The 20,805-nt window shown below is 42.8% G+C and overlaps 1 protein-coding gene across 1 annotated transcript in view; it reads left to right on the top strand.

Annotated features, from left to right (window-relative positions):
* The first annotated feature begins 565 nt into the window (after positions 1-565).
* The window catches only part of PPP1R3F (protein phosphatase 1 regulatory subunit 3F), a 41,917-nt gene continuing 21,677 nt past the window's right edge, over positions 566-20,805 (top strand). The window contains exons 1-3 of the mRNA XM_061613992.1: positions 566-1,681; positions 14,470-14,525; positions 19,262-19,338. Coding sequence (XP_061469976.1) covers positions 615-1,681; positions 14,470-14,525; positions 19,262-19,338 — 1,200 coding nt within the window. The 5' untranslated portion in view covers positions 566-614. The remainder of the gene's footprint in view (positions 1,682-14,469; positions 14,526-19,261; positions 19,339-20,805) is intronic.

A 20,805-nucleotide genomic window follows, 5' to 3' on the forward strand; every position in this document is an offset into this window, starting at 1 on the left:
GCACATGATAAAGGGAGCCTTTCTTGTGTGAGAGACCTGAGCCACTGCATTAAAACAGGTGCATGACACAAATTTAAACCCTTTATTTATTTTCCAACCTGCTTCCCTCTTGTCTGATGCTGGGAGAGTATGAAATAGGTGCCCCATCATCACCAACATTCTCAAATTGTGTTTTTTGCTTTTGGATCCGGTGAGAGCAGCATATATGCATCTGATCAGAGGTCTCTGGAGGAGGAGGAATGCGACTGTGTGCCCAGCCTTTCCTCAGTCTGCATGTGTCTGTGCCTCGCTTTGAGTGATTTGCCGACACTTTCCTGTCTCTGCTGCCGTCGCCCCAGGTTTTTTGTTTTTCCTGGGCAAAAAGAAAAAGAGAAAGATCTTCCTTGTCTTTCGATTGGTGCCACCGCCTGCCTAACATCAGCCAGCCTCACAACCCTCTTCTCTGCTTGCCCGGCTCGCTCCACCTCCCTCGCCCGGCTCGCTCCACCCCCGCATCCACCCCAGCTCGTTGTCGTCGCCCGTTGTCGTCGTCGACCCCCCTCCCCCCCGTCTCGGCAATAGCAGCAGCTGCTCACTGCGCGGCTGGGTCCGTCGTCCTCCCTCAGCAGCCCGCCATGGCTCGCGCTGGGTCCTCCTCCTCCCCCCCACGGTCACCATTGCCTCCCTTGCCTCTGACTAGGGAAGCTGCAGAGGAGGAGGAGGAGGAGGAGGAAGAAGAAGATCCCCCATCCCGGACTCTCGTCCCCCGCTCCTCCCCGGTGCCCAGGCCCCTGCACCTTACCGCCCCCATGGGGAGCAGCACTTCCTCAGACGACGACGACGAGGAGGAGGAGGAGCACCACCAGCACTCCTGCTTGGCAGGGCCACTCTCCCAGCATCCTTCAGGCCTGCCTGGGCCACTTTTCCAGCATGCAGTGCAGGATAGTCAAGGGTTGACCTCCCAGCATGCTCAAGGGCAGCCAGGTGTGTTCTCCCAGCATGCAACTGCTGTTGCGACCACAGTGGAGGAGCCCTCCCAGAATTGCACAGGCCGGCATGTGTTGTTTGCTGATGCCTTGGGCCTGCCCTTGGCACACTGGCGGCGCTACCAGCCTTGGCCGCCGCCTTCACCTGAATCTCCCCCTGAAGTAGTGCCACCTTTAGCCTCTCAGCCACCCTCCACTCCTACCCCCTACTTTTTGCCATCTTTTGTGTTGCAGCCAATGGGGCAAGGTGAGGATGAGAAGCTTGAACGCCTGCGCCATATCAAGGTGGAGCTGGAAGAGTTGTTGCCCCCCGAGTCAGGGGAGCCACGGGTGCTATATGGCACGGTACGTGTGCTCAACATTTCTTACCACAAGGCAGTGCACATACGGGCCAGCCGAGACCGGTGGCAGAGTCATTGGGACTACCCTGCCCTCTATATTCCTGGGGGGTCACCAGATGGTGGCCTGACTGACCGCTTTTCTTTTCGCCTGGACTTTGGTGATGAGGATGATGAAGATGAGGAGGAAGGAGGGGCCCGGCTGGATTTTGTGGTGCGGTACCAGACTGAGGAAGGTGTCTACTGGGCCAACAATGACGGCAGGAACTACAGTGTGGTACTGAAGGGGGCGGCACCTCCCCAGGGTCTGCCAAAGAGGCCTGGCAAAGAAGGTGAATCACGCAGGCTCAAGAGCTGTATGAGACCAATGAAAATCAGGTAATAATCTTCAGTGCCATGTCCTTTCCTTTTCATAACACATCTCTGAAAACTATTAATGACTCCTCTGCTCCTAGTCCAAGACCTGGGTGTCTCTGTTGTTTGCGTCCCTAATGAATCCACTAGATTCCACTCCACTCCCTAAAGAGAGGATCTGTCCCTAGGATTCTTGATTCCTTAGCCCTGTGAGAAATTGCTCAACCCTTTTCGTGACAGCCCTTGACTGGTAGTCTTGGTTCCGAGAGTTAGCTTGCACCCTGTATGCAGTAACACCTTATATTTGCAAATTGAAGACTCTCTTTTAGGCCCTTTGAAGAGAGAGAACAGCTCTAGTTTTCTGTTAACTGGAAACAGAAAATGTATAGTGTATTAAGTGCCGAAGTGGGCCTGGCTGAAAGGCTTGTCTCTTTTCTCTGAACTGCCTTTTTCCCTTCTCTGTCTCAGTTATACTAAAGATTCGTACAGCGTGATATGGGCATCCCAAGGGGAGTTGCAAACAGTTGCCAGAGAAGGCATGAGCTTAGTTTTGTTTCCTCCCAATTAATACCTTTGGGTATTTTCACATGCGGCCCTAAAAGCATCATTGAGCTATTTGTGTTCACATCTGAATGTTACTGTGCAGAAAGTAGAAGAGGACCATTTTGAGGCAAACGTGTACATACCATTGGTTTTGCATATTGATTATAGAAAAGCAAAGTGCTTTCATCAGGGCAGTCCTGCACTTTATGTGGCAAACATGATTGCTGCACACATACTGGTGTTTGTTGTAGATAACATATAAATATCTTTAAACATCTGGGAAACTTGGTTCATCCATGTTTCTCAGGCCTTGTTTTTACTTAAGTGTTAAATCTATGTCTGGGCTGTACCACTTCAGACTGAAAGCGGAGCTCATATGAACCACCAACAGTTAGTCCCTGTCCACGTTTCATTGTTTGCTGATATCCCAAAAACTGCCACCTAAGGTGAGCAACCATTACAAATGCTGATGCAAAATGGCTTTATTTATTATTTATTTATTATTTATTTAATTAATTTATATCCCACCCTTCCTTCCAGAAGGGGCCCAGCATGGTGAACAAAAGCACTAAAAACACTCTAAAACATCATAAAAACAGATTTTAAAATATATTAAAACAAAACATCCTTAAAACATATTAAAACAAAACATCTTTAAAAAAACCAACCAACCAGTTTTTAGACAACAGATTTTGAGGTATCATAAGGGGTAGTTAATTTTCAGTTATTTGGTTAATTAGCATATTTTAACCACCATACAGGAGGGCATTGTTTGGATTTTACTGTAATGGTGTGTATACACATGAGTTTGTAGCTTGAAGTGTAACCTTTGCTCTTCTGTGTGAAAACTACCTTACCTAGACCACAGTGCAGAGCCAGCACCAGCCCATTTTCCTAAGCACTGTAATAAAGCAGACTGTGACAGACATTGTAATCATCACCAGTGCTGAGTATATATTGTTCAGAGTTGCATTCCCTACTCCCCACTGCAAGAAAAATCTAGCATTTTCTGTTTAGTCCTCCTATGCTTTGTCCTATGTTTTTTCAGACCTTTGTGGTGATTCTCTCCCGCCCACCTCTCTATGGTAGAGGCAAAAAAACCACTGCTGAGGCATTTCAGGGCTACATTGCCTTTAATTAAATGTTTCCTGTGTTTTATTGCTTCCTGTTAATTGCGACTGAGGAATGATTCCCTCCCCCTTGGGGAAATTCAGAGAAGCTTCCTAAGGGACAGTTAGCCACTGATCCTTCAGTCATGATCAACAAGAAGCAATAAAACAGCCAGGATCTGCAATAAAATTTTTTTTATCAGTGTTAGACAGGACTTTTGCTGACTGGGATGCATGTATGATCAAACACAGTACAAGAATATTGTCTATGGGAAAAGCCATTGCAGGTTATTATAATGTATTAAATATGATGTATAGCCTCTGTTTTAATTCCTCTTTTAGCTAATTATGAAAAAGCCGTGCCTCAGCAACACTAAAGAGTTCTAATCTGGAAGCAACCGCTCACACACTTTGATCCCAAAGATCCCAACCTACTGCTATGTAATGTTGGTTTGTTCTGTGGTGTTTCAGAGGGTACTTCTCTTTGTCAAGCCTCCAGATTAGGAGTGGAAGGATCTGTCAAATTCATTTCTCTCAGTTTCTCATTTTTTCCAATCTTAAATTCAGTTCTCCACAGTTCTGTGAATTTTTGTGACTATGTTTTTTAAAAATGAAAATCCTTCAACATTTTAGTGCAGATTTCTCCTAATAAACACATTTTTGTAGGCAGGTTTGACTAATGTACACATTTCTGCGAGCAACGTCTCCTAATATAATGCATTTGTGCATATTAGTTCATTAATATATTCATTTTATGCACACTTTCCCCTAATATATGCATTTTTGTATATATCATTTGGTTGGAGAACTGCATTGCAAAATTCAGATAAGTGCAAATTTTGAAAGATGGCTGTGTTTCAGTTCTCATATTGTTTTGGAAAGTGCACGTTTGGTAGTTTTGACTTTAAATGTGAACTCAATCCAGTTTCTCCCGCATCCCTACTCCAGTCTCAGGAGCTGTGTTCCACAATGGGATGGGTTACCCAGCTGAAAGAATAGCAAGCTATACCTCCTGAAATTCTTTCTTCTGCACAACTGTTAAATGTGTAGGAGTCCTAGCCTCTTTTTTTTCATCTGGCCACCTTATGACAGGGCAGGGAGGAAGGAGATGGATGGTCAAGCAGTAGGGTTGCCAGGCTCAGGGCCTGAGACTGATCCTGTATCTTTAAGAGAAGAGAAAATTCAGCCAAATGCAGGTGTTCTTGCAGCACTGTAATGAGAAAAACCACATGGTAGAATTCTCCCTTCCCCCTGCACAACTTTTAAAGATACAGAAGACCTCTTGGAGGCTGGGCCTGGCAACCAAGATGTCTTCTGTATCTTTAAAAGTTGTGGAGGGGGAAGGGAGAATTCCACCTTGTGGATTTTCCCATTACAGTGTTGCAAGAACACCTGCACTTGGCTGACTTTCTCTTCCCCTAAAGGTACAGGGATCAGTCTCAGGCCAAGAACCTGGCAACCTTAGTCCTGGATGATGACAAGTGACTCGCCTATTGTTTTGCCCTAGTTACACCTGGGGAAGTTCAAACAGCTATTTTCCTTGTCTTGGGGGAGGCTCACTGTGATAATTTTTGTGTTCCCTTGGGCTTTGTCTTTCGTATATTTATGATAATCATTCATAATATCCTTTTTCATGGGATTCTAAAAGTATGAAGGAGGATTAGAAAAGTGGTAACCATCTTGAGCCTTAGAATAGGGCATGCTATGATTTGCCAAGCTCTGTCAACTGCCCAAGGAGGGGGGTATCTAGTAATACGTGACCTTGCTTACATGTGAGATTCAGGAGCATTCCATCATGCTTAAAAAAGAAAAAGGAATTATTTGTGCACTTTATACAGTGCCATCAGTGAATGTGGCACTTCACAAAGTATAAGAGGATAGCTCACTGCCCTGAGGAGTTTTCAATCTAAAATTCAACACGGGAAACAGCACAGGAAGGGAAGTGGAAGCAGGGAGCAAACAGATAATCAATGTGCTATTGTTTCAATTGCACATAGTTTGACTTAGTTACCAGCTGAGTTAAAGTAGGGCATGGGAACTAGGGGGTTATTCCAGAAGCTTTGTGGAAAAGGTGGATTTGAGAATGAATGCAGAGGAAGTAAGAAGTGGCATCATGCAGGTTTTCTGAGATGCAGTTCCAAGCATATGGGAGTGGGACAGCAAGGGAGAAAGGGCGGAGTTTTTTGTTGCAAGGATTTGTTGCAAAGCACTTTAAATACTTTAAAAGCACTATGTAAAGCCTAACCTGTAGAATTAATCATTTTAAAGTGGAACAGCTTTTGCAGCTTGATTGACATTTTATTTTGCAGATCCCATTGATATTTATGTAGGTGGCTTGGAGGAAAAACATGTTGAGATTTCTAGGAAAGGGACAGATGAAGGTTCATAATGTGTGTTTTTTTAGTCTTTTAAAAAAGTCAAAAATAGGAATTCTAAATATTTTTATCAAAATGTGTAAAATGAGCATTAAAAGATGCATGTGTAGAGGGAGGAGTTAAAAAGACAAAAAGCTGGTAACTATTTTATATGCCAGACTCGGGTGGGAACATCTATCCTTTGTAGTCTCTTCTTGACTATATACTATCATCAGTAGATGGTTATCTTTCTCCATAATTCACTCTCAGCAGAAATCCCCACCCACCCTTCACGTGCAGGATTACTGAAGAAGACCTTTTATTTGAAACTTGCTTTGTCAGGTGATATTTTACAACTTAGAGTGGAAAGGATCACAAAACCATGCTCTATTCTGAGTCTCATGTTGTAGTCTGAATTTGGGTGAAGACTGATAACATTTTAACAATTATCACAGCAACCTCTTCACTCATGGGGTGCAACTTGCCTTGTGCACACACATACCAGCAAATTGAATGCTGGATCAACTTTTATTTTCCTTTCCCCTCATGCTTCAGGCAGCGGTCTACTTTTTTTAAAAAAAAGCAGCAATTATGTGTATATATTTATATATGTTCATTGATCTTATCCCCCCCTCAAAAAAATCCCACAAAGTTTCAAAATTGCTCAGCAGATGGAGGAGTGATTTATTGGTGTTGTCATGGACACTTGCATGCAGAAAACTTGCAGAACCATTTTAAAGAGTTTGTTCCCGGATTAAAAAATGTACTTTTGTTTTGAGTCTTTAAAGCTACCTCTGGCCCATGTGGCTAATGGTAACCTTTGTTTGATCAGCACAAGCTTCACATATTTCTTTCAGGTTTAACAGTACTAGTTATCCCTGAAAGGTACAAACAGTGAAAGATACCCCTATGCAGGACTCATTGAAATGAATGGGGGCTGCTCTTGCTCATCTCCCATTTATTTCAATGCAGCTTGGATAGAAGAAGTTCCTATTAGATTATGTCTCAAAACTGCAGAATGCAGAAAAGCAGGTGGACACACACACACACACACACATCCGTGAACCCTGCCAGACTATAAGTAAATGAATCTCTTCTGCATCTCCCAATTTTGTTGATGAGATAAAGATCAGCTGATCAGTTCCACTTGCTTTTATGGGAGTTCTGGGCAGAAAAAAAGAATCTGCCTTTCCTTGGAATTGTGTTTAGTTGCGTTCTATAGCACCCAAACCTGGAGCCTTGGAATGTATCATTAGGATTATATTGACTCTGCACTAAAACGTAAAATGTAAACTTCTGCAGCAGGGTAGCCCAGATTTTACACCAAGCAAATCTGAATTCTGAAGACATAGACATTCTGCAAAATTTCCATAAATTTGCCTATCTGGCAAAATTTATTCTGCTTCTGCTACTTGGAAAGAAAGAAATTGGCAGGATATTGTCCTTTTCCCTTGCAAGTGGCAAATTATTTCGTCCCCTGCCTTTTGAGCTTTCATCAAACCCTGGCTGCACAGTTATAAGTTTATATTTGCAGCCATAAGAATTAGAAAGTTAATTTTAAAATAAAATAAAGCAGAAGTTCTGAGGATGCTGAATTCTGTGTGTTTCCTGCTGTTTCTGCTGTTCAGACATGGACATAACTATAGGGCATATGGAAGCTGTGTGTAATGATACACTCTAGCCGGCTGTATCTGTTGAGGAAGGCAGAAGTGTCTCCGTTACCCCTTAAATGTTGCTTTCCCTTGGGGATGCGTGAAACTACTGCTAACTAGACAATACTTGAGCAGGGTGAAGCCTTTAAATGACAAGAGACACATTTTGTGGTAGTTCCAGCTGTAAAGGAGTCATAAAATTCAAGGATGAAAAGACTCACTATTTCTAAGGGATAGTTGCTGAGGCTCAGCATGCCTAGAAGCCATACTTTTTCTCATCAGTAAGACCTTCCCACCCCTGTGTCCATATCCCCATCCAAAACATTTTGAGCTGTGACTGAAATATATGCTGTACATGCTCAGAGTCACACCTGCCTTTATTATTACTTTATGTGTTCAGAAGCTGAGCCCTGGTGCTGAAAGTACAATTTTAGTCATTATGGCCTTTTCATTCGGTTTAAGATATTGGAAAATGCCCTTGCCATCTCCCAATGATGAACCCCTCAATTAATTGTTATTGGTGAAAGCAGACAGAGGCATCGTCATCCTCCTTTTTTCCTCAGAACTAAGGAAATTGCCGTTTTGACAGTTGAGGGGCAGGAGAGCTCAATGATTGCAGAAACTGCCCAAAATGGGGAGGCGTTGACCCCCCCACCCCACCCCCACACAAAATCCTGTACAGTTGTGTACCAGGTGGTAAATGAGATTTTGGCCTCTCCCTGTGTTCAGGAAGAGGGTAACTGCTCGTTTGGACCCAGGCTGCAGTGGCAGAATCTGTCCTATGCACAGAGCAGGCTGCTGCCACCACATAACAAGTGAGGGGGAGAAGGAAGGCCTGCGTACTGTCAAGTGTCCAGTGATCTTGTTGCTGCTACAGACTGCACTCTAAGCATTGTTGCTTCCCTTCTTTGAGTAGCAAGAGGAATCTGTTTATCTGCGTAAGGTAGGATCAAATTAGGCTACACCATGCTGAGGGTGCTCCTTTTTCAAGCACCTACAGTGCCCCTGAGAGCCAGTGTGGCATAGTGGTTGGAGTGTTGGACTGCAACCTGGGAGACCAGGGTTTGAATCCCCCACAGCCATGAAGTTCACTGAGTGACCTTGGGCCAGTCACTGCCTCTCATACTCAGAGGAAGGCAATGGTAAACCCCCTCTGAATACTGTTTACCATGAAAACCCTATTCATAGGGTCGCCGTAAGTCGGAATTGACTTGAAGGCAGTCCATTTCCATTTTCACAATGCCCCTGCTTTTAGGCAAAAGGGCTCCTCTTTCCGTTCACCTTGTGTTTTCTACAGCAGCATCCAAGTAAGAGTGAGAGGGCAGTATTGGGAGACGCAGTCAAGCTGTAGAACAGGGCTCACCACTTCTCCTTTACATTGCTCCATCCTTGAGCCATTCTGGAGACATTTTAGCAGAGTCCTCAGTCTGGGCAAGTAAAATCTTTCTGCTCTGAATGTCTGTTATTTAATTTTTTAATTCCTGCAAGTTCAAAAACTTGGGATGTTCTAAAAATAGTTTAAAAGTTATTTGACTTATATGGTCTCTCTTATCCGTGGAAACAACATGGTATGAACTCCATGGAATAAATGTAAATGCGCTGCTTGTGAGAGTCACCTTGTTGTGTAATGTGCAAGTCATAAATATGCTTTGACAATTTCCATGACTTCCATAGCTGATGTACCCACAAGATGGTTGACATTTCTTCAGCAAAGATCTAAAAGCTGCAGCAATACATGTTACATTGTTTATGTTGAAGATATTACATTCCTGAATGGAAAAACCCATTCTGAAATAACATGTGTACAGGCCAGTACCCAAAATTACTTCAGACCTTATAACAGGCTCCAGAAAAAAGTAAGATCTTTTGCTAAAAGCAAGCTGTGTTTGGGTGTCAGGATTCTTGGGTTCTGTTCCAAACAGCTGGGATACACTTAGAGAGATCTACACAAGTTGTGTATAGATCTGCCAAGATTTGCCAGTCACTGGTGGCAACCTGCCAGATGCAGGTTGTTGTTGTTTTGCAGTCCCAGACAATCAGCAAAACCAGGAAGTTTAATGAACCCATGCAAATTTGGCTGATGGGTTGTATTTGACCTCATTGCTGTGAATCCTATCCCCTAATTTGAAGGAAGTCTGAGTGGAGAGGGGATGTAAACACTACACTTTTAATCTGTGTCAAACTTATTTTTTTCCATGAGTGATTGGATGCAAGTTACTAACTTATCACTACCACTCACATGTCTGCTTTCACTGTCTAGAAATCCTCACAGACATGCAGGTGACACATTTGTTCTTTGCATTGTCTGCCATCTCAACCTCAACCTTTCTCCTCTGTCATCTGAAAGGTTTTGATTCACCAAGTGGTAGGTTGCCACACTTTTGGTCTGCACTGGCATGAGAAAAGCTTTTATTCACTCATATGAAGGGCCTTGTACCCTCAGATCCTGTAGCAGGCCTTTTGCTCTAGATTCTTCTATCCAAGGTTGGGTTGGTATCTATAAGGAGTAGGGACTTATCTGTGGAGCCCCATCCATATAGTTCTCACTTCCTAGAGAGGGTTACTGAACTCAGTCCTTTCTGCTCTTAGGATTGTTCAGGTGTTTCCCTTTGGAAAAAAATTGGGCAGCCAGGAATATATAGTTCTATGGCTGTTGCTAAAGTGATCTAGTGTTTGGTTTAAACATTTTATATTTCCTGTTAGATTTATATTATTGCAAGGGATTGATATGGAATGCTTTAAAAGAAATGGGGGTGCCATAGCATCTGATTGTCCTGATGCGCAACCTATACTCTGGACAAGAGGCTACTGTAAGGAGTGAATATGGAGAAACCAATTGGTTCCCCATCGGAAAGGGTGTGAGACAGGGATGTATTTTATCACCCTATTTGTTTAATCTATGCGCAGGACATATTATACGGAAAGTGGAATTGGACCAAGATGAAGGAGGTGTGACAATTGGAGGGAGAAATGTCAATAATTTAAGATATGCAGACGATACCATACTACTAGCAGAAACCAGTAACGATTTGAAACGAATGCTTAAAGAGGAAAGTACAAAAGCAGGACTCCAGCTGTGAACGTCAAAAAGACTAAAGTAATGACAACAGAAGATTTATGTAACTTTAAAGTTGACAATGAGGACATTGAACTTGTCAAGGATTATCAATACCTTGGCACAGTCATTAACCAAAAGGGAGACAATAGTCAAGAAATCAGAAGAAGGCTAGGACTGGGGAGGGCCACTATGAGAGAACTAGAGAAGGTCTTCAAATGCAAAGATGTATCACTGAACACTACAGTCAGGATCATTCAGACCATGGTATTCCCAATCTCCATGTATGGATATGAAAGTTGGACAGTGAAAAAAGTGGATAAAAGAAAAATCAACTCATTTGAAATATGGTGTTGGAGGAGAGTACCATGGACTGCAAAAAAGACAAATAATTGGGTGTTAGAACAAATTAAACCAGAACGATCATTAGAAGCTAAAATGATGAAACTGAGGTTTATTTACTTATTTATTAAATAAATATCATTTATCATACTTTGGACACATGTAGGGTTGCCAGTTCCATGGCCTGAGATTGATCCTGTATCTTTAGGAGAAGAGAAGGTCAGCCAAGTGCAGGTGTTCTTGCAACTCTGTAATGGGAAAAACCACAAGGTGGAATTCTCCCTCCCCAACTTTTAAAGATACAGAAGACCTCTTGGAGGCCTGGCCTGGCAACCAAGAGGTCTTCTGTATCTTTAAAAGTTGTGCAGGTGGAAGGGAGAATTCCACTTGGTGGTTTTTCCCATTACAGAATTGCAAGAACACCTGCACTTGGCTGACTTTCTCTTCTAAAGATACAGGATCAGTCTCAGGCCAAGAACCTGGTAACCCTAACATCATGAGAAGACATGATTCACTAGAAAAGACAACAATGCTGGGGAAAAACAGAAGGGAGTAGAAAAAGAGGAAGGCCAAACAAGAGGTGGATTGATTCCATAAAGGAAGCCACAGACCTGAACTTACAAGATCTGAACAGGGTGGTTCATGACAGATGCTTTTGGAGTTCGCTGATTCATAGGGTCGCCATAAGTCATAGTCGACTTGAAGGCACGTAACAGCAACAAAGTGATTGAAGGGTTGAAGGCAGAAGTGTAGTAAATTACAAAATAATAATAAAGACTGCAGTGTTTAATCAGTTGGTTAGATTAATTGACAGAAACATATTAAAAGGGGTCTCTAATGACTGGGTAGCTGAAATAATGTTAATTCTTTTTAATACAAATAATTTTAAATTACAAATAATTAGGTGGCAGGAAGGAGCCATCCTAGAAGAGGCATTCTCCCACTTCTCTCCCGCACACAGGACGGAATGCATCTTCTGAGATGGTGCTTCCTATTATATGTGCATGCATCATCTAAAGAAAAACAGTTCACTTTTTTATTTTAACTATTTTATTTGTATGCAGATTTAATTGACTGAAACTCATAAAATGAATTATCTAAGATTCTTGTAATCTGAAAACATCTCATATAAATAAATAAATTGGAAAAAGGCTTTGGCCATGAGCAGCAAGGCTGCGCTAGATTAGGCCTAGCTCAGCTGTGCATCAGCTTGTATCAATGTTGCATTTCACAGTGCTCTTCTACATACCCCACCAGTACAACAGCTCTGACTCCCAAGGCATTTCTTGAGTTCTGCTATTGACACAAAAAATGACTGCCAAGTGGATAGAGCTTGTACCATACAATTGCCTTGAAACCATGGCATATTTCTTGCCTTTCTTCCAACCCTGGCTGAGTACCCAAAAATGGAGGTAGCAAGACATCTGCAGAGTTTTAGGAAAATGAGCCCAGTTAGCTCAGTGGATGGCCTACTGTCTTTGAATCCCCATTGAAATTGGTAGGCAACTCCTGGTTTTAATGCAAGAAAATGAAGAATTTTTATATCACATTGAACTTGCAGGGTAAGCATTATAAAAACAAGGTAATTAAACAAAGTCAGCACAGGAGAGAGATTGTTGTTTCTCTGGAGAATCCCAAAGGAAGGTACACGGTGCCCTGCTATGTAGAATCCCGCAGCAACCACCAAGAGGACAGTGGTTTTTGTAGTAATCTCTTTGCAGGGTATTATGGGGGTTGCACAGTTGAACAGTAACTACTAGTCCTGCCACCTCAAATGTCAACCAGACCTTAATACAATCAATCAATCAATCGAAACTTTTTCTGCAGTTGGCCAGTCAGTCCAGGGGTGTGTTTTCAATTCCACCCTCAGATGAAGTTTGATTTCCATGGACTTAATGTGCCTTCCAGGTACATTCCAAGGATTGGGTGGGTGGGAAGAGGCTGTAAAGGCTTCTTCTTGCAGATTATTACTCACCTCACATTTCTTGCAAATAACAAGTTCTAACATGCCCAAGAGATTATTTTAATCATCTGATTAAGAACAACAACAGTAAGAACACAATCACTGTATTGGTTCAGCAGGCAAGGTAGAACCAGAAGGCCGGAGACCTTAATAGCTCCTGTTTCAGCAGGAAGAGCCCACTGCAAGGTGGAGTGGAGGTCTCTGCAAAGTGAGGATGGGGTCATCTTTTGAAGAAGAGTGTTGACAGAATGGGTTTGGGAATCTGTATAGGATACTATGTTGACCCCCTTATAGGGATGTAGTGGTAGACATTTTGTGCATGAGTCTGCTGCTGCCACACCTAATTGGGCCATATACCTATGTTCCCCTAGGTGAGCACCAGAGACCTAGCACGCCTGAGGGCGTCACTGTCTATGTATATTCCTTCAGATGCTCCAGTTTCCTTCTTTTGTCTATGGAGCTATTCTAGGAACTGGGGTCCTGCTATGCTACTTCCTCAGCCACTTTAAACCATAGAATGCTTGCACTGTCTCACCCAGCAGAAACTGCCACAGCTGTGAGTTTAGTTGAAACCTGAAATCCTCCCCCAACCTAACTCCTGTCAGGTGCACAAAGACTGAAGGTTGTAACTGGCTTCTAAAGACACAACTTTTCATCAGAATGTTTGTTCAGATCAGATGAGGCTCCTGTCTCTCCCCAGGTTATATCACAAGCCCCAGCTTGAAACCAGAGAGCACCATATGTGGCCTGACTACATACGGCAGAGGACATGCAAATTTGTCAGTTAGGTTCAAGGCTCTTTTTTCACTTTTCTAAGAACATCTCTTGGTTTCAGCACCAGATTTTCAGTTTCATTTGCAGTTGATCATGACAGTTAAAACATAGTTTTTAAAAATGTAGAGAAAGGTTCTTCTCCTGCCCCTCGCCCCTCTTTCTGTCTTTCCACTTTAGATATATTGCCAGTATGGATATTTGATGCCAAGTTTTTCTCAGTGCTGAGTAGATCACATCCACGGGTGCTGAGGACAGGTTCCCCTTTTTCCTGACCATTGAACAATGAATTTGCATGCGTTTGGTTTGCTGCAGTGTATTTTTGGAGTTTGGAGTTTCCCATGGAAAAGTACTGTCATCCCTGAAAGGAGCAGCCTAATGCGATTTAGATTATGAATGTGTGTATGTGGCGCAGAGTGGTAAGCGGCGGTAACGCAACCGAAGCTCTGCTCACGGCTGGAGTTCGATTCCGACGGAAGGAGGAAGTCGAATCTCCGGTAAAAGGGGTCGAGGTCCACTCAGCCTTCCATCCATCCGTGGTCGGTAAAATGAGTACCCGACATATGCTGGGGTGTAAAGAAAGGCCGGGGAAGGAACTGGCAATCCCACCCCATATATACGGTCTGCCTAGTAAACGTCGCAAGTCGTCACCCTAAGAGTCAGAAACGACTCACACTACAAGTGCGGGGACACCTTTACCTTTTTATGTGTGTTCACATCTTGGGTTTCTTTCTAGAATTGGTGAGTGATTAACTATCCTAGCATCTGCTCCCAGTGTACCCTTTGCTAGGGATTGGGACTGGCAAACCCATTTCAACATGGTTCAGATGGTGCCTTCCTATTGAAATGTATTGATAAAGTGTACTTGCAAAAGACGTTTTAAACTACACTGAGCTTGAGTTGGAAGCCCCAATGTTGCTCTAGAAAAATCAATTATTTGAACCAAGTTGGGTCTCACTGGTCTTTGGTGCCAGCTTAGCAATGGATGTGACTTCTAATTTCTGTCTTATTCCTCTGCTGCAGGTCAAGTGAAAATGAGCTGCGAATAGAGGACATAGCTCAGCCTGTCTATACTGAAGGTAGGTCTTCCCTGGGTCTTTCTAGTCTGGCACGTCACTAGGGATGGCATGAGCAACTCCACTGGGCATATGAAATTGCCTTGTACTGAGATACATGATTGGTCTCTCTAATCCAGTGCTGCCTACTCTGTGAGCAGGTCCTTCCCAGTTCTGCTGCCCATGATCTTTTTAAGTGGAGATGCCAGATATTGAACCTGGGATCTTCTGCATTGAAAGCATGTGCTCTTACACTGAGCTAAGTGCCCTCCCCATAAAACAATAAGGAAGGTATGATTTAGAGTGGAGAAATGTGAGACAAAGAACCATATTCTTTCCTCTTGCTGCTTGTCCGTTTTGTATTGTAGCCTCAGGAAGCTACGTTCGGGGAGGAAGGCTTATTTGTTACAAGTATTTGTATAGCTTGGCCCTAAGAACAGAAGTAGGCAAGGTCAGACCAAGGGATCCACCTAGTTCAGTATTCTGTTTGTAGGCACTGGCCATTCAAATACCACAGGGATGTTCCCAAGCAGGGCTTGATAGAGTTTAAGCTTTTGGCCACCATTTTGTGTAGCCACCAGTGAGCCTGCCCTCCACACAATTAATTTTAATGGTGTGGATGTGATTATATTCTGAAGTGATCAATTCTGAAGGTTAAGTACTTGTTGCAGGAAAATACTTCCTTCCAGGGCAAGGGTGGAAAAGCAGCAGTGACTGTTCTGTCTCTTAATTATGCCACATTCTCATGGCAGCCATTTTGTGACTGGTGCCCACAGAACTTTCTAAAATACAAAATGTGCTTGTTGGTTCAAAAATGTTGCTTTATTTTATTTTTTTATATGTATTTTTATATGTATTTTTTATATGTATTTGTGTTCAAAGATCTAGTATGTTACACATTTTAAAAATCTACACCATGAAATACGTAGCCATAGAAATTGGATGCCAGGGGCTTTTTGGCAACCCAGATTTGTTGGGTGCAGTCTGTTAATCAGATTATTGCTTGACCTACTAGTTGAATCTATTTCACTTATTGCAAAGTCTATTGATTGAACCAATTTATTTATTTAAAGAACTTATAAACCACCCACTATTTGACAGTATTGTGGTAGTATTCAAAAAATAAATGAATGCAAAGTTAAAACAATGATACATCAAACCCAACATCAATAATATACAACCACGCTACCCTGAAAAAGCCTGATTGAATAAAAAAGTCTTAAGAAGGTGCCTAAAAAAACAAACGGTTGGCATCAACCAGCCTCGGTGGTTAGGAATGCGTTTTACCAACTTCGGTTGGTAGCCCAGCTACGTCCCTATTTGAGTAAAGAGGACCTTACATCAGTGGTACATGCTCTGGTAACCTCACGTTTGGATTACTGTAATGCGCTTTACGTAGGGCTACCTTTGAAGACAGTTCGGAAGCTACAACTAGTGCAAAATGCGGCGGCCAGATTGCTGACAAGGACCAAGCGGTCCGAGCATATAACACCTGTTCTGGCCCGCTTGCACTGGTTGCCAATATGTTTCCGGGCTAGATTCAAAGTGTTGGTATTAACCTATAAAGCCTTATACGGTGCGGGACCACGATACCTTGCGGAACGCCTCTTCCGATATGAACTGGCCCGTGCACTACGTTCTGCTACGAAGGCCCTCCTCCGGGTTCCAACTCACAGGGAGGCCCGGAGGGTGATGACAAGATCTAGGGCCTTCTCAGTGGTGGCCCCCGAACTATGGAACAGTCTCCCCGAGGAAGTACGCCTGGCGCCGACTCTGCTCTCCTTCCGGCGCCAGGTCAAAACCTTCCTATTCTCTGAAGCATTTTAAGTTACATTGATCTAATTTTAATAATGTTTATTGTATTGTTGATTGTATTTTAATATTATTTTGTTATTCATTGTATTTTTATACTATTTTATGTTCACCGCCCAGAGAGCTATCGCTAGTCGGGCGGTATATAAATTTAATAAATAATAATAATAATCATCATCCTAGTTTGCAGGGGAGTGTATTTCAAAATGTGGTTGCTTGCACAGTAAAAGCCCAGGCACTTATTAAACAAACTTTTGGGGTATGTGGCACCCACATGAGGGCCTCAATGGAAGACCTAAGGGTTTGAGTAGGATGTTATGGAATGATAACTTGTTTGTAACGCAGCAGTGCTTGGTGGATTATGGCCAGGGCTCTGATCTTGGGAACGGCAAATGCTGAGTGAAGAAAGGCCAGATCTTGTGACCTGAATTAATTGTACCAAATTATATGTATATTTGCTTGTGTTGTAATAATGTATCATGTTTCTGCTAGCTATAGGGAAGGTCAGGGAGCTGAGTGGAATGCTTGTCCCACTACCACCACCCCTCACCACTGGAGTGCTGCTTAGGCTCATCCTGGCTCAGATTTCTCTAGACATTACTCACATACTCAAGTAAGAACAAATCAAAGGGTCTCACACTCTATTAAAGACTAGCAAATTTATTTATTTATTTAATAAAGGGTGGCATTAGCTTTTGTGGAGTACTGCTTATGCCATAATTATTTATTAGCCTTTAAGCTGCTGCAGTACTATGTTTTTGCTACAACAGATTAAGTTTGGGTCTACATGAGGGTGTTAATGCATATGCAGGTCAATTTTTTTATGGGTGTGTTTCTGTGCTGTCGTCCACACATGAGTGCTTTAAATTTAATGCCTCCAACATCTAAATTTTCCATGGTGTTTTCTGGGATGTATTCATGCTGTTGTCCCTTTCCCTTAATTAGTACATCCCTACCCTCTGTGAGTTCCAGAAACCTGAGATCTGTTGTGGGCATGCGTGCAGGTATTTGTCTCCCTGTGCATATGCACCTTTAAATATATATATATATTTAAAGGTGCACATATATATATATGGAATTGCACAACAACAATCTACCAAAGCGTGTTTTGCAATGGACAAAAACATCCATATCTATTTTTGAAATGCAAGTTTTTTTTATCTGCCAGATTTGTACCAAACAGCGTGTTAAAAAACATGTAGGTGTGTGTTGTGCCCATCCTGCCCAGCAGCTCACCAAGTAGCACCTTGCAAGGGCAAAGAAAGGCCAGGCAGCTGGGGGCATAGGTGCCTCCAATCCACTTCCATTTCAAAGAGAGAGAAAAAAGGGCAGGTCCTGCTTTGTCTCAAGATAATACAGATTGAGTAATTGAAAATTGGTCACATCTCTGTAAGCTGTATAATAATCGACAGGAAGATAGCTCATCCCTCCCCATACACATACACACCGCACTCCAAGCCTGTGCTGGTCTTGATTGTTTGCATGCACAAAGCAGATTTTATCTTTATTTTTAATACAGCTGTTTTGCACTAGAGCAGTTTGGCCAGAAATAACTGTTTTTAAAAAATCCATAGACACTGCATCCTTTTCTTTGAGCTGACAGAAACAAAATTAGAGTAGGGTATATGGTGATTGACAGCTCCCTGAAAAACATAATCATACATGTAAAAAACCCCTGGTTGCACAGTGCACTTCAGCATGTCCAGAGTCAGGTAACATGCAATTTTATATTGGATATAGCTTCCTTTATTGCAGGTGTGGGGAACCTTTGGCCTGCCAATTATTGTTGAATTACAACTCCCATCATTCCTGGCCATTGGCCATGCTTGCTGGGGCTGGTGGGAGTTGCTGGTGGGTAGTTCAGCAACATCTGGAGGGCCAAAGGTTCCCCACTCCTGCCTTATCTGATTATTCCTGAATTGGGAAAATCCAAGTTTAATGGGACAAAAGTTAGGCTGCCAGTTAGATGAGGATGACATCATGTGGATGCTAGGGGTGGGGGAGAATATTTGCTAAATTGATTTATTATTGAATTTTGACATAATGCGACAATTCTCATTGTTTTAAGACCGGCATCGATTTCTTGCAGCAGATCATGGCTGTCATTGGCACTTTTTTTTAAAAAAAAACCCACTCCGAATTTTACATCATTTTATTCGTCATCAGCTTTCCTCTAAGCTGATGCATTCTTAACTCAATGGAACAAATGCCTACAGCATAAGCATTTTCATGAGCATTTTCGTTAGCAATTACATTATTTTTTTCGCTGGGAAAAAACCCGCAAATTGCAATTGCGCAATCGGGGGGGGGAATGGTGGATCGGTACTGAAAAACGGACTGTTGGAATTCAGATGGATAGAAACCTGCTACCGAATCTCATTGGATGCCAAAAAAATTGAGGCACAAGTAGCTTCAAATACACATTAAACTCCTGTGTGGATAAGCCCTAACAAAGCTACCCCTCTAGAAACTGTTATATTTTCAAGAGTATCTTGAAACTTGTGGGTTTTAAAAATATATACAGTAGGGCCCCACTTTATGGCGTTCCGTTTTCCGGTGTTCCGCTGATGCGGCGGCTTTCAATTAGGGGAAATTCCCTGTTTTAAAGCCAATTTTGCGCTTTTGCGGCATTTTGGCGCGGTGCGACGCTACCCATTATAGTCAATGGGTTCCGCTTTACGGCGATTCCCGGTTTACGGTGGGGGCCTGGTCCCTAACCCGCCGTATAAGCGGGGCCCTACTGTACATATATAAATTTGAGATTATCAGAAAATTGAACTACACTATGCTCACAGAAGTGTAACAGTGTCTTGATTGAGTCCAACAGTTCTGAGGCTGTGAGTGTATCCATGTGTATCCCATCCACACTGAATTGTTGCAAAATGTTGTTTTGAATAAGCAAAGCCAATTCTGATACCTTTCCTTATTTCCTTGTCTTTTCCCTGCAGAAAGGAAAACTGAAAGAGACTTGACCAGTGAATTCCCCAACCCTCCTGCACTGCAGCCCCCTCTTTCTATGACACAGGTAAGAAGCAACAAATCACTCTGGAGAGCCAACCCTCTAGTGAAGGGATGGGGAACCTGTGGCTTGTTGGACTTCAGCTCCCATCAGCCCCAGCCAGCATGGCTAAAAGTCAGAGGTGATGGAAATTGTAGTTGAGCAACATCCTGAGGGCCACAGGTTTCCACATCCCTGCTGTAGCATTATGCTTAAGGCTTTGAAGTATTTCCTAAGGAAGAGTGCCTATTCTACATCCTTCTCTTTGTAAAAGATTATATCTGTTTATTCAGATTGAGTTACAGTTTGCCCTACCCAAATGTATTTGCCTAGATAGGAAACAAGCTCCATAATTAGTTTGACTACAATAATGTTGTGAGTTTAGACCAGTAAATGTAATAAATACTTAAATTCAAAATACAATATATGTTTCTCTGTAACCAATGTGGTGATATGCAATTGAGGGTGAAGGCAGATGCAACATTTTTAGAGCAGTGAGCCCATTCTGGAAGAGTTCTTAGTATGTGCTTCTCTTGGGTTGAGTTCTGGGGGAGAAATAGCTCTGCAGGTTTACTGCAGAAGCTGGCTGTGCAGAGTGCTAGTAGGCTAACATGTATAATCTGCTTCTCCACTCACAGAGCGCTTAGTTCTTAAGGACCACTAGGGATCACCCTTTTAGACGTTAAAAACTAAGCTGCTCACATTAAGTTGGTGTTATTTTTATATTTTGCCAGTACTAGCATACTAACCCAGTTAAATTTGTTGAGGTTCTCATTGGAATCTACATCTTCCTTCTGCTTAACTTTCTATTTTATTTATCTGCCTCATTTTTACCTCACATTTTACCTCACATTTTGTTGGTTTGAAAGTTTGATATCCTACCTTTTAATCAAATGTCATCAAAACAGCATATCACATATTAAAATAGTACAAAAAACTACCTAGCAGCCCTTGTTTTTATCTGTGACTGCTGATAGAGGCCAGAGTGTTGTTGGCCTCAGTCCTGGAGTCCCAGGCAACTTTCCCCTCAAATTGGCACAGATCAAGGACATGTATGACTGAAGAACAGGACAGGAAAAACATAGGAGAAAGAGGTCTGGCTTATTCCCGCTTGTGCAAATATTGCTAAATGAGGGATGGTGGGCCTGAGGGCCAGATCTGGCCCATAATGCTACTTCTAGTGGCCTGCTAGCCCTTTGCCAGAATCATGGGGAGGAAGTCCTCTTCTTACCTTGGGAAAGAGCCTCTTCTCCCTCTGGGCGCAGTGTCATTACAAGAAGGTCTTTAGACTCAGGAAACAGGAAGGTGCTCTAAGACAATGGGCTTTCCTCCCCTGTTAGTCCACCCCATGCTGTTTATCCTCCACATAGCAATGCTTGGGTAGGAGGAGAAGTGGAAAATCAGTGGGGAGGAAAGCCTTCTTTCCTTGGAAACACATAGCTGCAGGCATGCGCATGAGCACACACACATGCAACACAGCTGTGGGAAAGAACA

The sequence above is a fragment of the Rhineura floridana genome, chromosome 3, assembly GCF_030035675.1.
Source record: "Rhineura floridana isolate rRhiFlo1 chromosome 3, rRhiFlo1.hap2, whole genome shotgun sequence".
NCBI lineage: Eukaryota > Metazoa > Chordata > Lepidosauria > Squamata > Rhineuridae > Rhineura > Rhineura floridana.